This window comes from Lontra canadensis, unplaced genomic scaffold (genome assembly GCF_010015895.1).
Source record: "Lontra canadensis isolate GAN:19392208 unplaced genomic scaffold, GSC_riverotter_1.0 scaffold13, whole genome shotgun sequence".
Classification (NCBI taxonomy): Eukaryota; Metazoa; Chordata; class Mammalia; order Carnivora; family Mustelidae; genus Lontra; species Lontra canadensis.
The window spans coordinates 3924301-3941281 of record NW_022631007.1 but is presented as its reverse complement, the minus strand read 5'-3'; the positions used below and the strand labels follow the sequence as shown (position 1 = coordinate 3941281).

General features: G+C 40.3%; 1 protein-coding gene across 2 annotated transcripts in view; it reads left to right on the top strand.

Moving 5' to 3' along the window:
* The first annotated feature begins 2396 nt into the window (after window positions 1-2396).
* FARSB (phenylalanyl-tRNA synthetase subunit beta) overlaps window positions 2397-16981 on the top strand; it is a 69412-nt gene continuing 54827 nt past the window's right edge. The window contains exons 1-5 of one of the 2 annotated variants that reach the window (XM_032857326.1): window positions 2397-2503; window positions 7912-7967; window positions 10752-10906; window positions 12751-12820; window positions 13352-13467. In XM_032857326.1, the coding sequence (XP_032713217.1) occupies window positions 2446-2503; window positions 7912-7967; window positions 10752-10906; window positions 12751-12820; window positions 13352-13467 (455 nt within the window). In that variant the 5' untranslated portion in view covers window positions 2397-2445. The remainder of the gene's footprint in view (window positions 2504-7911; window positions 7968-10751; window positions 10907-12750; window positions 12821-13351; window positions 13468-16981) is intronic. The other variant, XM_032857327.1, reaches the window with a different exon arrangement.

Below are 16981 nucleotides of genomic sequence, written 5' to 3'. Positions count from 1 at the left end.
AATATTCTATTTTTATGACTTATCCAAGTTTATACATCAGCTGTAGTTCATTCATTTTCACAGCTGCATGGTGTTTTGTTGTATAGATTTATCCTAATTATGCATTCTAGTATTGATGGACATTGGGTTGTTTCCAGTTTGGGTTGTGGGTTTTGTTTTTTTTTTTAATAATGAACATTTTAATTTTCTCTTTCAGGGCACATGGGTAAGTTTCTCTGGGGAATATTCTTGCGAGTGTAATGGTAGTCAGGTATGCACGTGTTCTGCCTTTCTAATTAAGGCCCTATTTTCCAAAGTGGTTGTACCAATTTATATTCCAGATTCTTGCCAACATTTGCTTGGGTCAGACTTTCATGTTTTTACCAATCTGGTAGGTGTGAAAATATACTTCATTATGATTTTAACTTGCTTTTCCCTAATTTCTAGTGCGAGAACTTCCTTTATGTGTATTGGCCAGCCCATGTTTCATTTCTAGGAAATGCTGCCATCTCTTGCTCTCCAGCCATCCCTAACGTTAGACAAAAGCAACACCTACCTACATTTTGTGATCTACTATCTCAACATTTTCTGAATGTCTTCCCTATCAGTCAGCTGAGCACTTGTGATGAGTGATATAGTTTTCTTTTTTCCATTAGAATCCTTTAAACGTTCAGTACCAGAGCAGGTACAAAGATGAAAAGCAGGGTGGATGCACTGGGGGATATGGGGAGATAAAACCAGAATGCCCTGCTGGTTTGAGACCAGCAGGAAACCAACTAGGAGGGTAGATGACTGACAGCTGCTTGATTTCCAGGACCTAGGATCTAAGAACTATATTAATCATTCATGAGGATTTGTGATCCTTAGGATAATTCTCTAAGGTGTATATTATCCCTTTTATAGATAAGGAAAGTGAGGTTCAGAGGTGACAGAACACTTTGGAGTGCCCAGAGGAGGGCAGGTCAGCATGCAGAAACTTAAGAAGTCCTTTATTCACTGGGATGTGAGTACCAATTTGGCAGATTTTATTGGATATTGGAGATGTTTGCCATTGATGGGGCCTCTGCCAATCTGTTATGTTGGGGAGGGATTCCCTGTGTCATGGAGGGAAGCTAATGTAGTGAAAACCTGCTTGAATGGTAGTCAGAGAGGCCCAGTTTCACTCACCTACTGTCTCCCACCTGAATGGCTTTGGAGGCCCTCACTCACTGTACAGAGGAAGGTTAAGGGCAGGTCTCCCCCCATGAAACTGCCTCAGCTCTGCCTTGAGAGTTGAGTGACTCAGCTTGCGCCTCAGTCTCACCATCTGTAAAATGGGAATAATGATCACCTTTGTAGGTGTATTTCCTGCAACAAATAATCACAAACTTGGTGGGTTAAAACGAGTTTACTCTCTCTGGGGAGGCCAGAAGTCCAAAATCCTTTTCACTTGGCCAAAATCAAACTGTAGGTCTGCTTCAGAGGCCAGAGGGAGAACCCCTCATTGCCTCTTCAGTTTCAGGTGGCCCCTGGCATTCCTTGACTTGTGGCTACATCATTACAGCCTGTGCCTTCTTGGTTATACTTCCTGCCCCTCTTCTGTCTGTCCAATGTCCTTCTGCCTCCCTCTTCAAAGGACGCCTGTGATTGCTTTCAGGATCCATCTGATAATCCAGGATAATCCCTCCAACTCCAGATCCTTAAATTAACCTGCAAAGACTATTTCCACATGAGGTAAAATTTATAGGGGTCAGAGCTTAGGACCTGATTATCTTGGGCGGGGTGGAGGGGCATTCAACGCATTACATTCAGGGTTGCCAGAAATAGGAAACTTGCTAATGCCGGCGAAGGACTGAGCCCAGCCTCTGTCAGCAGACAGCACTGAGTATCGATTTCTTCTAAAGTCGCTAAAGAAACTGTCCTTAAAAAGGGGCTGCTGCAAGGCTACAACCCAGGCATAAAACTTACAGGGGACAAGGGAGACTATGTAAGCACGAAGAATAAAGCCCAAACTGCGGTCCGCCTTCCACAGCTCATAGTTGCACACTTTCCGTGGTAGGATACCGCAAACCCCGCCCGCTCGCCGGCCTTCTCCCCACCCCGCAAGGAGACGCGCCCCCCAGGCCCCGCCCCTCTACGTGCTGTCTCTTGCGCCCCGCGTACTAGCGGGTCGTACCCCGCCCACAAGTGGGTTAGACGCGTGAGGGCCTTTGCGGTCTGTCCTTTCTACTGCCTATCGAATCATAGCATATTTTCTACCCAATTTTTGTTCCTTTCTTAGCCTTCAAGTCATTCATATAACTAGATGGATTTATAGAGTTTATTTATGGCAATTTACTTGCCTCCAGAAGAAAAATGAGGCAGAAACTATTGGAAGAAGGCTGGCAATATTTAAGAGAGCCCGTGCAAGTGGTGCCGGGTCCTACGCGCCTCCGGAGCTGAGCGCCGGCCGGTTCACGGCGCAGGCGCAGTGGGGTCTGACTCGCCATGCCGACTGTCAGCGTGAAGCGAGATCTGCTCTTCCAAGCCCTGGGTCGGAACTACAGTAAGTGCCGGCCCCATTACCTGGCTTTGTGCCTGTCCTCAGAAGCCTGGAGCTCCCTCGAGAGGGCTTCGTGGTGGTAACGTTCATGTTGCCCGGCAGGTTTTGGCCTCGGGTGCTCCGGGTGTAGACCGGGATGGCTGGCTGGCCGGCCAATCAGCGGGGCTGGGCTGAAGTAACCTCTCGCAATCAGACATGCCAGGGCTGTCTTTGCATCATTTGCGCCTGTCTAGTTCGTCGTGTCATTCATTCAGCAATCTCCCAAGGAGCATCTGCCGCGTGCTTGGTGCCAGGGGATCGAGTAGGAATGAAGCCCTGGGTTGCAGCCTGAGGTCAGCTAGTAGAGTGCAACAAGAGCGCCATAGAAACTCCATTTATGAGGGAGTGGAAGGAGAAGTTGGAGTAGGAAGGGGTGGTATTATGTTTGTTTTGCTAATGGTTCCTGAGCACCTCTTATGTGCCAGGCACTGTTCTAAGCGCTCTGGGAATACAGCGGTGCACATGACACAAGAGGTCCATGTTCACATTCTAATAAGGGAGGCAGACGATGATTACCCAGCAAATTAATAAAATGATTCTGGATTACATTAAAGGCTATCAGGGAAACAAAAATACTGTGCTAAGAAGAACATTAGATGCCGTAGTAACATCTGAGCTGAGACCCGAATGACGACGAGGAGTCTCCTGGGTGGGCTGTCCTCATCTCATACACACTTCATCTCTCCTTCAGTTCCAAAAACATCCCCGTTTAGAAAAAAGATGAAATACTAAGTACAATTATCAGAGACCATATGGATGTAGCAGTTGAAATGATATCTGCTCTCCTAGTTATCAGCTTATATAAAGGCTGTGGCAACTGGTTTGTGAGAGCTATTTTTGTTTTTTAGGGCTCAGTATGATAACAGACCCCTAGTCGGTTTAACAGGTACTCCTTCCTAGAATGAGATGTTACCTGAAAATAGTTAGCTTTTAAAATGTTTCTGAAGGTGTAAATTTAGGTACTATGTATTCTTCAAGTATTCCTTTTAGGGTTCTGCCCTATTCCTTAAAAGTAGAGGTCATGCTCTTGAACTCTGAATTCAGTTCTAATTCTCTATACTTTTTAATTTTTTAAAATACTTTTAATACACTTTTTTGTGTGTATATTTATATTAACCCATTCTCTTTTTTAAAAAAAAGTTGTTTCTTTTTTACTTTTTTTTTTTTAATTTAAAGATTTTATTTATTTATTTGACAGGCAGAGATCACAGGTAGGCAGAGAGGCAGGCAGAGAGAGAGAGGGGGAAGCAGGCTCTCTGCTGAGCAGAGAGCCCGATGCGGGGCTTGATCCCAGGGCCCGGGATCATGACCTGAGCCCAAGGCAGAGGCTTTAACCCACGGAGCCACCCAGGCGTCCCGAAAGATTCAATATTTTAATAACTAAATGGTTACTGACCAGATTGCAGTCTGTTACTGCATAATGAATTACCCCTAAATTTAGCAGCTTAAAACAATCATTTGTTATATGGCTTCTGAGGGTCCAGGATTGGGGAGTGGCTTAGTTGGGTGGTTCTGGCTCTGGATCTCTTACTACCTTGTCATAAAGGTGTCAGGTCTGTAGTACTCTCAAGGCCCTAAATGGGGTTGAAATCTAATTCCAGGTTCACTCAAGTGGTTGTTGGCAGGTCTCTGTTCCTTGCACATTTTTGGTCAGAGACTTAAGTGCCTCCCACCTTGACCTCTCCTAGGACTGCTTGCAATATGGTGGCTTGTTTGTCTCAGAATGAGAGGACCTAAGAGAGCAGGTAATTGAGTGTTGGGAATGATAGAAGCACAGTTTTTAGTAGTATTTCAGAAGTGATATGCCTTCCCTTCCTATCTTCTTTAGGTCACACAGACCAATTCACAGTGTGGAGGGAACTGCACAAGGGTGTAAAAAGCAGGAGGCAGGTAGTTTAGGAGGCTGACTGCCAGTCTGCCCTCTGGCCCCCAGTGATTCATGTTGCTCTTACATGTAAAATCTACTCACCCCTTTCCAAGGATTCCAGAAGTGTCATCCCATTACAGCAGCATCTCACAATCCAGAATCTCCTCTAAATCAGGTCCAGGTGTGGATGAGGCTCTTCTGGTGTAGTTGTGTAAGTATAGCTGCTTGAATATAATTACTCTTGGTTTCAGAGACTAAAGAGACACACAGTCCGCTTCACCGACAACTAACATCAGTGGTGAGACAGGCATAGGAAAACTGCTATACATACTCCTTTTCAGAAAGGAAAGTGGGAGACACAAAGGAGTCCTTGGTCCATGGCCGTTCTGAAATTGAGCTGGCACATGTGGACCTTCTTGATGAGGTCTCAAGCCCTGGAATCATTCTCTGTGGCTTTTAGCCCTACCCTCTAGGCTCTTGGCTGCACTCACTGAGTGATCCCTATTTTTTTTTTTTTTTTTGTGAAAGAAAGCAGGTGCTTTACATGTGATTAATTTTTTCAGTCTGTTAGTTGCTAATAGAATATTGGCTGTTCGAAGACTTCATTTTGTCCTCTGTCCCTTTCAGCTCAGGCTTACAATGTTTCTGCCCATGTATCTCTAAAACACTGCGGGTCTTCATTGAATTTTGCTAGTTTCCATTTCATTAATGGACAGCCAGGTCACTCAGAAATCTCTGAAATAAGGTGTTTTGTACCTTGGGCTTTTTCTGGTAGTGCCCGTGATTAAACTCAGTTGTATAACTGAATTTGTGAGGCACACCCTTGACTTATAGTGCCTTTTATCTGAATGAATAGTAGCTTTAATCTTCTGAGTCTTAAGATTTTATAATCATATCCTTGATTTTGTCTTTGGGCCAGGCTTTCCTGGCAATGCCTTGGATTTACTCTTTGCTCCGAAGTCCTTCCTAAATTTTAGTCCTGTTTTACATCTTAGGAGGCTGAAAATTTTTAAAACGATCGGGTTGTGATCCTTTTAATGGCCTTTAGTTTGTCTCTTTCACAGTATAAAGCAAGAAAAACACCAGGCAACACTTGTAGCATTGGTTGGGAATCTTAGTTACATCGCCTAGTTGAACAGATACATTTTCAAGTAGTCTGCATAAGTGGGCTGTAGCATTGCTTGCTAAACTTTTGCCTTTATATAAAAACGATTCCCCTTTTCCAGTTTCCAGTAACACTCCCTCAGTTTCCTCCATTTCCTTACCTGTATCCGTTAAAGACCATGAGGCTTCTTGTAACAGCTTTTTCGAGGCATTTGAGGTTTTGATTTACACTTTGCTCAAAGACCACCTCCTGATTCTCAAGCCATTCCCGTTTTCCCCCGTATCTTGTTAGGGCAGCACTCCACATCCAGGAACTAAAGTCTGTATTCTCTATTGCTGCATGACGAATTACCCCAGTACAGAGGAGTGTATAAATAAGTGATTATTTCAGTTTTTGAGAGCGGAATGGAGGAGTAGCTTAGCTGGGTGGTTCTGGCTCTGGGTCTCTGGCCAGGGTGCAGGCAAGCTGTCCGCTGGACCTGCAGTCATCTGAAGGCTTGGCTGGCTGAGGAATATGTTTCCAAGGTCACTCCTGTGGTTGCTTCAGACCTCCGTTTACTCCAGGGTGTGAGTACCAAGAGCAGGGATCACTGGGGACGTCTGTTGTTCCTGCCCTCGTTAACGGACCTACACTGGAGACCCGGGAGTGCTAAACTATTCCTTCTCCCATCATTTCCACCTCCCATCCTGTCGCTGAGCCTTACAGATTCTTCCTTTTTGACGTTCCTCACATTTTTCCTTCCTTGTACCCACTGCTGCTCCTTCAGTCAGGTCTTCACTGTTCCTCCCCTGTACTGTTGCAGAAGCCTCCCTGCTCCAGTCCATCCACCACTCGGTCTCCATTCTTCAAAGTGCAGATTGAATCATGCTTTTACTCGGCGGTAAATCCTTCAGGGTAACCCCCACTGCCTGAGCACATCCCTTGGCATGTGGGTTCTTTCTGCTTGCTGCATTGTATCTCTGACTTTATCCTTAGGCTTCATCCCTGTTGACCTTTCCAAAGTTTCCATGCTGTTGTCGCATTCCCCACAGTCTCTGCCTGATGAACTGAACCTTTGTGTGAAGCCTTAGAGGACTCTAAGTGGAGCTCATTACTTTCTTTGTGCCATCTCTGTCCCTTGCATTTAACATAACTGTATTTACACATCTGGTTTCTTTATTAGAGTAGGAACTTTTTTTTTTTTTTTTTTTTTTAGCCTTGGCACTGAGTATGGCTCCTGGTATATAGTAGATAACACTTTTAAGTGTTGGATTGAAGTCCATTGTCAGGGTCAGAATTTTTTTTTTTATAGATCCTATTTATTTATTTGAGAGAGAGAGACAGAGTGAGAGATAGCATGTGAGGGGAGAAGGTCGGAGGGTGAAGCAGGCTCCCTATGGAGCTGGGAGCCCAATGCAGGACTCGATCCCAGGACTCCAGGATGATGACCTGAGCTGAAGGCAGTCGCTTAACCAATTGAGCCACCCAGGTAACCAGGGTCAGAATTTTAAGACCATCTTTTCACTAGAAGATACTAGTAATGATGGTTTGTGTTCAATTTTTTTTAAAAGATTTATTTAATTTATTTATTTGACAGAGATCACAAGTAGGCAGGGAGGCAGGCAGAGAGAGGGGGAAGCAGGCTCCCTGCTGAGCAGAGAGCCCGATGCAGGGCTTGATCCCAGGACCCTGGGATCATGACCTCAGGCGAAGGCAGAGGCTTTAACCCACTGAGCCACCCAGGCGCCCTGTTTGTGTTCAAGTTTTGATAATGATGGAATTCCCCTAAATGCTACATAAGGTAGCAAAGTAGAATATAACTTCAAGGACAAGAACTATAATTATCGGAGACCTACTATGTTTTGGAGTGCTATGCAAGTCCATTACCTGCATAATGTCATTGAAATCTTTCCCAGAGTTCCATGCTAAAAAATGGCTGTAAAATGCTACTTTATGGATGAGGCCTAGGTATCAGGAAGTTTACATAAGGTGTCAAGCTCTCAGAACTAGTATATGGAGTAGTCAGGAGTTCAAATTTTGATTGGCCTGCCTCCAAAGCCTACTATCAGGGCTCAGAATTTTAAATGCTGTGACTTACATGACATTATCCCATTGTGCTGGATCTGTGTTTTGGAGCCTACTTTACATTTGATAACTACCTAATAAGTTTTTCTGAGTAAATGTGAGTTTCCCACTGCAGGTAACCTAATTCTGTAGTTGAAATTAAAGGAATCAGCCCTCAAATAGTTGTTTCTTTTAAGGGTTTTTGTTTTGTGTTGGTCCCTTTTGTCGGTTTTAAAATGGTGCTATCTGATGCCTGATACTAGCTTGGTATTGGACAGTTATTAAGAAAATGCAGTTTACATACTATCATTTAAACTGAGCAGATTAAAATTAGCAATCTTTTTTTTTTTTTTACAGCTGACGAAGAATTTGATGAATTATGTTTTGAATTTGGTCTGGAACTTGATGAAATTGTATGTATTGAATATTTTTAAAATGTTTCACATAGAAGCACGTTTTTCAGAGGTTTACTGTACTTTGTTACCGTATGGCTAGACTAAGGTGGAACATTTGTGGGCTCTTGTGATTTCTGTGCTCTTGGTGTTAAGGGGCTAAGCTCCAGTTCTAAGGGTATCTGTTGGTTCTTTAAAATCTCAAGAGGTTCATGTGTTAAGTTATATGCAGTCACCTTAAGTTATCAGGCTAATGCTATGGAGATGGATAGACCATCTTGAGTAACCCAGAATGAGTGTGTGCTCCCTGGCAGTGAGGTGCCTTTTTACAAATCAGTTATGGAAAGGGGCCTGGGGAGCAATGGAAATGTTGCTTTAGCCAGAGTTCCAGTGGCCTGGGGCTCCTCCTCCTTCACTTCTGGGCTCTGCTGCCTTTCCTGTTTCCTCTCTTCTGTTTCACCAGTGTTAATTCATTCCTAATCATTATTGTATACATTAACCTTGTAAAGTGATCTTTTAGTTTTTGCATTTGATCTTAATCAAAGGCTGAGAAGCGATGATTTTCTAGATTTTGAAGAATTGCTTATAAAAATCATTATGAAGCATTTTCCTAGTCTTTTAATTGTATAATTAAAATACTTTTAAAAAGTTTACTTGCAAAATGTTACTAATGATCACATAAGACATTGTATTTATAACTAAAATCATAATTTTGTATTTCTGTTGTAATTAATGTTTTTTTCTTAAGCCTTTTATTTTCTTGATTTATTCAGTGTTCTAGCAGGAGGTTTAGGCTGACAAAAATGTGCGTTGACTCGCCTTGTTTTTCCTGCTGCTTTTTTACTGGTGTTATAGGAAGTTTGTTTGTTTTGTTTTGTTTTGTTTTTTTTGGTTAATGAACATCTTTATGCTTGAAATTGGCTATGATTTCTTCAAGTTGCTATTAATAGTTAGACTTCAGTTACGTTTGAGGCTGTATGATATCTAAGAGCCTTAGACTGGATATCAGAAAATCTGAGTTCAGGCTCCCATATTCACTAGCTGTATAACCGTGGATAACCACATTGCTTCTCGGCCTCCTTTTCATCTGTGAAATGGGTGCTGTGGATTATGATCCCTGAAGATCCTTTCCAGCTTTGAAAGTTCTGTGACCTTTTATTTCTATAAGGATTTTATCAGCCCTTACAGACCCAGTCTTAAGATAGTTTTATGATGGATTGAGATACTGAGATGAAAGATTTAAGCTGGTGTATCTTTTTTGCAAAAAGGAGTAGGCCTTTTTTCTTTTTTAATTCAGATGTCTTAATTTCTCTGCTTACCACATTTTCTCCCCTTTGGCATATGGGTCTTTCCTAAAATGCTTCATCCTGTATGATGAGGGAGTGAGAGTATGACATGAAAGGAGGCAGGAAGAGAAGGAAGAATTAGAATTTAAATAAAGTTCAATCAAAGAGGTCCTTAGAATTGCCGCCTTTTTAAGTTGAAGAGTAAGTGACCTATAGTATCTTATCTCAGGCGTGTATCAGTGATTCTTGCCAAATGGTTATTTTTAAGAAAATCTGTTATTCTCTGCTAAAATATGATGACTGAGGTATTCTAAGCTTTTGGCTACTGCATTAAAATTATACTAGTGTTTCTTCTCTCTTTTTGGTTGCCTTTATTCTTACTGTTCTATACCTTTACTATTGTTAGGTTGTTTCCCATTGTGCCTGTAATCTCTGCTAATTTACCCCACAGTTTTGATCTCTTCAGATGTTTGTTTTTTGTTTTGTTTCTAATATTATTCTCATGTTGCTTCGAGGCTTGGGTACCTACTGAATTTAGCTTTTAGAGTCATTATAAGAAGTCCTATTTATTTGGTGAATTATCTTTATTTACTTTGCCTCTTTGACACTTTCTGTTGTTGCTGCTCTGTGTACTTGGTGGTGGTATTTTCTTTTAAATGTGGTTTGGATAGACTCTTTCTATAGGGAGCCAGATTGTAAATCTTGTAGATGGTGTAGTCTCTATCACAACTCAGTTGTTACTGTATATAAGTCACAATAGATAACATGTAAACAAATAGGCCTGGTGATGTTCCATTAAAACTTAGAAAAAGAGGTGGCCAGTGGACCATAGTTTGCTGACCTTTGCTGTAGAGGAGTTATACTGTTACGAAATGAGTGAGGATGCTAGATGTCTGAAGTCAGCAAAAATTTGGGTATTTTCTGTTGCTGTGATAATAACATTAATATTTTTGTTGCAAGTATAATAAATACATTTTATTGCAGGAAAGACCATGTATAATGTCACTTTTTTTAAAAATTAAAGATCTACTTTGGGAGAGAGAGAGCGAGGATGTGTGTGCACTCAAGTTGGGGGAGGGACAGACAGAGGGAGAGAACCTTCAAGCAGACTCCCTCCTGAACCGGGAGCTTGCACCAGGGCTTGATCTTACGACCTGACCGGACCAGTGAGATCCTTACCTTAGCTGAAACCCAGAGCCAGATGCTCAACTGACTGAGCCACCCAGGTGCCCCTTTGTAGCACTGACAATGACTTTTTCCAAAGAATTTAGATTTGTTGGGGCGCCTGGGTGGCTCAATGGGTTAAGCCTCTGCCTTCGGCTCTGGTCATGATCTCAGGGTACTGGGATCGAGCTCCGCATCAGGCGCTCTGCTCAGCAGGGAGCCTTCTTCCTCCCTCTCTCTCTCTGCCTGCCTCTCTGCCTACTTGTGATCTCTGTCTGTCAAATAAATAAATCAAATCTTTATAAAAAAAAAAAATTTAGATTAGTTTCACCTTATTTTTTTGGGCTTGTTTTAGACTTCCGAGAAGGAAATCATAAGTAAGGAACAAGGTAATGAAAAGGCAGAGGGAGCCTCTGATGTTGTTCTTTACAAAATTGACGTACCTGCCAATAGATATGATCTCCTGTGTTTGGAAGGATTGGTTCGAGGGCTTCAAGTCTTCAAAGAAAGGTAAGAGAATATGTTTACTAAAGATGAAAAAAAAAAGAATATGTTTGTCAAATAGTTTGCTCAGTTAGATTTCTTTTGCCTGTTATTATCAGCAATGATGTTTTAAGTCTTTAGAAAAGAACTTGTTGGGCAGGTACACAGCTTTAGGTTTGAATAGAGGGAGGGTTGGACAGGAAGGTTAATGTGGATTGTAGCCATTTAAAAATTTGCATATTGAGTCCTAGCCTTCCATCTGGGGAGCTATTTAAAACTGGAGTAGTTAATGATTTTATGGCTTCTTACAAAGTTTTTAGTGGGTTCATGTGAATTTCCTCAGTAATCCAATAGCAATAGATGACTAGTTGGATTTGTTAAGTGTTGGGAAGAAAGTAGAGGTGGCAAAACTTTGTATGCCGTTTGCTTAAGAACTTTAAAGAAGCTCAGGAGTGGAGCTTCCGGACTGGAAAGCTGAAAATCTTATGATGGCTCTCAGATCTTGCTCAGGTTAACTGGCCTCTAGTTTCAATCTTCTAATTTTTTGGTTTTTGTTTTTGAGAGCGAGCATTTGCCTGCTCTTGCTGAGGGAGTGGGGCTAGAGAGAGCGAGAGAATCTTGAGACTCCATGACCCAGCGTGGAGTCCAGCATGGGGCTCAGTCTCACAACTAAGATCATAACCCGAGCCGAAACCAAGAGTCAGACACTTAACCAACTTAGGTACCCAGGCACCCCTCAGTCTCCTAATTTATAATGAGTATTTTTAAGTCCCTTTCCAACTATTCATGTAATGAGTATAGAAAGCAATGAGTATATGAAGTGGAAGATGTGAAACTCCTATCAAAAATAATTTATTTTCGCTTTCAATGACACATCGTCTGGTCAGATGCAGAAGAATGAGAGCCTTTGGCCGATGGGCTAGACTCAGAACCTATGAGGTTTCAGGTGACTGATGGGTATTGGTGTAAGTTAGGCATTTGGCTTAGGTGGTTAAAATTTGGAAGGTGGTTCGGTTGGTTCTGTGTGACAATCAGACCCTCACATTTTAGGGCCAGGGATGATCCCTTAGAGGCATTTTCCAGACCTGTTTCATTAGAGTTTTCTACTCCTAGTGTCGTTTTGTCGATTAGACAGGATTAGGAAAGTGATTTAGCCATTTTGCTACTCAAAAGTGTGGTCCGTGGATCAGCGTCCTCTTTATCACGCAAGAGCTTGTTAGAAATGCAGAATCTCAGCCTCTACTCAAGACCTATTTAGTCAGTCTGTGGTTTAACAAATTCCCCACTTGACTGTGAGCACTTAAGGTTTTTGAGAAGCACTAAATGAAAACAGTAATTCCCAGTCTTTCCTGGTAAGAATTACCTGGACTGTGCCTTCAAAATGTACTGTTTTCTTGGCCTTTCCTTTGAATATCCTGATTGAGTAGGTCCAGATGGGACCAGGGAATCTGTATTTTTAATAAACCCTATTTTTCTTAGAAGTTCAGAATCTCATGGTTGGAATAAAACTTTAAAGGTTATCGAATCTTAAAAAAAAAAAAAAAAGTTAACAAATCTAGTCCCTCAGCTGATATAAATGTCCCCTATATGATTTCTTAGTGGTTTTCTAGCCTCTTCAGATCCTCAAGTGCCCAGACATTTCTCACCATGAGGCATCCTATACCAATTTTGGACCACCTTAAATGTTAGAAAGTTTGCATTTTAATATTCAGCCTAAATCGGATTTGCTGTAACTTCGGCCTATTGTCTTAGCGCTATTCATTTTCTGTACTTTTATGCAGAATGCAGTTTACCAAATGTTTTGATTAAAAATCAAGTTTAATTTTTAATTAATTTTAATTAAATTAATTAATTAATTTTAATCCTTTTAGGATAAAGCCTCCAGTGTATAAACGGGTAATGCCTAATGGAGAAATTCAGAAATTGATCATCACAGAAGAGGTAATAAGGATAAATTCTTATTTTCCTTTTTAGAAAGTTTCTTTTGTGTATATATTTATAAGGTGGGGAGGGAAAAGGTACAAAGCTGATCCTTCTGCCAAATACAATTTTCTTTGACCATTCGCCAGAAATGGACATACATTTATCTTCTAGCTCTTAAAATCTATCAGTTTGTTCCCTTTCATTTATTGGTGAAAGCAAAGCATTCGTTTTCCTGAATAATTTTGGAAAATAACACCCAAGTGTTTGTTTAAAACACTTTGAGATAGAATTAAGTTCTGGTATATTAATAAAGTTTAAAGAAACATTGAAGGGACATTGTTTTGGTAAAAATATCAACTATGAGCAGGTTAACCTTAACAGGTTAATTTTTTCTGTTTAGTAAATATTCAGAAATTTTTACTGAAATGTACATTCCACGAGAAAGTTAACTTTGTCTCTTGTCACCACTATATCTTTGAATGAAATATATATGCTTGTTTGTGAATTTGTGATAGTATGGACAATCTCTAATCATACAATGAACTTCAGACAGCTAAAATACGTCCTTATGCTGTGGCAGCAGTTCTCCGAAATATAAAGTTCACTAAAGATCGATATGACAGCTTCATTGAACTCCAGGAGAAATTGCATCAGAACATTTGCAGGTTTGTAGTTGCATTTTCTTTCCTCCTTGCCTTCCTCTGTCCTTTCCCCTCTCTTTTTCCTTTTTACCTTTCTATTTCTCTCTCTTTCCTTTCTTTCTCTACGGATTTTTCAGAGCATTTCTAAGTTAATATGTGAGAATAATGGTTTAAATTTGTGTAACTAATTTAAGTAAGTTTACATTTTACCAGATAGCTATCTGTTACTGTTACTGAACAGTGCATGCAGGGAAAAATAAGAGCTCTATTTGGAATACCACATAGACAAGAAATCTCTTGTCTTAGAGATTTTCTTGGTTTTTATGTTTGTGTTTTTGTTGTTTGGTTCAAATTATTAGTAGTGGATTATACTACTAAAAGTTAAATGATGGTAGTTGAAGTATGACCTGTCATTTTAAAAAATGGAAAAATTTTTCGTTTGATGTCACTTTTTGAGTATAATTATAAATTTACAGATGAAACTTAAGACTTTCAAATAACTATTTTCTTACTCCTGTTTGACCTTACTATCCATCATTTCTCATCTGCTCCTTTTAATGCAGTGATCTTCAAACATATAATTCCTGAACTCCTAAAGGTCAGGGAAGGTAACAATGGGAGTCTTTGAACTAACTTCATTATTTAAGAAATCCTGATGGAAATTATAGATGTACTGATAAACATTAAGCTTTAACTAACATGTCAAGTTTTTTTTTTTTTTTTTTTAATTGGTCCTGAAGTACATCAGCCTATCTCAGGCTGATCAAAAGTTATGATTAACCGTTATAGATGTCTTGAATAAAAATAGAAAATTTTTATTAATAGTAGTAATTGCAGTTTGGTAAACGAGATTGAAAAGTCCTCTATGTAAGTAATGGGCTAGGGACAAGGTTGGAGGGGACCTTGGATTTTTTTCTTCTGGGGTGGAATGTTTTAAAAATAAAACACCAGTAGGTCTCTATTTCCAGAGACATCTTCGCTTATGTGGTAAAAGAAGCTTTTTCAGATTCTAAATAATATTTATTCTTGTTCTTTTATTTTTTTTTTATTTTTTTTTAAAGATTTTATTTATTTATTTGACAGAGAGAGATCACAAGTAAGCAGAGAGGCAGGCAGCGAGAGGAGGAAGGAAGCAGGCTCCCCACTGAGCAGAGAGCCCGATGTGGGACTCGATCCCAGGACCCTGAGATCATGACCTGAGCTGAAGGCAGAGGCTTAACCAACTGAGCCACCCAGGCGCCCCTCTTGTTCTTTTATATAGTCTGTTTGTTAGCTTACTAATTACTAAGCAAAACAGTAAGAATTTAAATATAATCTCAGATGAAGAACAAAATAGATTTCTGACAAGCTAGTAAATGGTTGAGGCCGATTATCTATTTTGAACATAGTTTATTTGAAGAATCTATTTTTATCTAAATTGGAAGGTGTTTCCTCGTCTTACTCAGCTTTAAGCTCTGTTATTTGGTATTTCTGGAAGTCATGAGCTTTTTGAAAGGGTAGAAATAAATCCCTGGTGTGCCAGAGTCCTTATCTGTCAGTAAATCCTGAATAACCTCTTGCATGTGCTTTGGAAACTCGTGTCTTTCAAGGAATATATACCTTTTGTTTTCATTAGCAAATGTATTGGCATAAAGTTGTTCACAGTGTTCTCTTATTATCCTTTTAATATCGAGTATCTGTAGTGATTACCACCTTTTTCACTTGTCTTTTTTTCCCTTGATCAGGGGAGGGTGGCTAGAGGTTTATCAATAAATTGATCTTTTCAAAGAGCCAGGTTTTGGTTTTATTGGCTCTTTTCCCCTCTCCATTGATTAAGCACTGTTCTTTGTAGGGCTAATTGCTAATACTGAGGCAAGACCCTTCTGCCTACTTGATCCATTCCCACATGAAGTAGTGAGGTTTTCAGTCTGTAAGAACACTGTTCCTCCGATGAGTCTATTTCTTCACATGCGTGCACTGATCAGCACTCAGCCAAACACTTGGGGTGGGGTAGGGGAACCTCTGCAGATCTCCAGAGTTCTCATAGCTCTGTCCACTTCAGTATCATTTCCAGTGAACCCCCGCTGTTTTGGGTCTCCTTAGACTCAGGTTTCTCAGCTCAGGGAGTCTGCTGATCTCCACTCTTGTCCCTCTTTCCTAACATAACGTGGAAACCCCTCCAAGCAGTAAGCTGGGGCAGTTGTGGGGCTTACTTCATTTATTTCCTTCCTGTCAAAGATTGCTACCCTTCATTGCCAGATGTCCAGCATCACCCATGAAACTGTTTGCTGTATTTTGCCCCTTTGTGGTGGTTTCGGGCAAGAGTGTAAATCTAGTCTCTTACTCCATCTCGGCTAGAAGTGGCCAATGAATTTTTTACTTCAGTTATTTTACTTTGCATCTTAGAATCCATTTGGTTTCTTTTTGTGCTGTTACTTCCTCATCTGTTCATTATGTGCGTATTTTCCCCATAATTTTCGGATATTTTTTGTGGTAAGAACTTTAAAATTTGTGTGGTGATTTAAAAATCTGGGTCATTTTAGCATTGGATTGTATGGACTAGTTTTGTCTGGAGAAGAAATCCCATTTCCCTGTTCTCATGTCCGCTGCTTTAAAAAGAAAAAAAAAAAAAAAAGCTATTTAAGCAATCTCTACATCCATTGTAGGGCTGGACCTTAGGACTCTAAGACCAAAAGTTGCATACTCTCCTGACTGAGCCAACCAGGTGCCCCTCATGTCCGCCGCATTTTTGATTGCACATAGAATGTTATGTAATGGATAAGGCTCTTGATTTTCTGAGGACTGGTTTTTGTCTTATAGGCAGAGACTCTTGAGTACTTAGCTAGACTCAAACTTGAAACACTTGGCTAAGCAAGGTCTCTGAAGTTGGCAAGAGCGGAGTGTTTTCAGTTCTTTCAGCTTTGTCCTGCTTTTTCACAGCAAGACTTTAAAATTTTTGCCAATACGATAGCTAAAATTTTAATTTCTGACTTGTTTTTAGTTTGAGTATTTTCATATGTCTGGGATATTAATCTTTTTCTGTATGTAAATTACAAGTCTCTTCTCAGTCTGTCTTGACTTTTGGGGTCTTTGGCTATATAAAGTTTCCAGTTTAGATAGTCCCATTTATCAGTCTTCCTATGACTTTTTTATTTTGTGTCAAGGGGTGTCCTCCAGTTTTACACATTGTTGTCCTGTATTTTCTTTAAATAGTTTTTGTGGTTTCTTCTGGGTGTATATGTACATTTGTGTCTTGTTTTTTCAAAATGCATAGCTCTTTGATTCATCTAGAATTTATTTTTGTAATTGGTTTGAAATTGGAATTTAGTGACCTTTTGTGGGAGTACTCTTTGAGGATTAAGAGGGACCATAACTATCTTTAAAAAAACAAAACATGGACCTTCTTACTTGTGGTTTCATCAGTTGTTAATTTAGCTACACTTAACTGTATATTTCAACCTCTGTTATTTCTGGAGTTATCTCCTGAAAGTAGGTAAATCATTGAGTAACACTTTCATGCTCGTTAACAGTTTTTTTGAGTTAATCATATTTGTTAAAG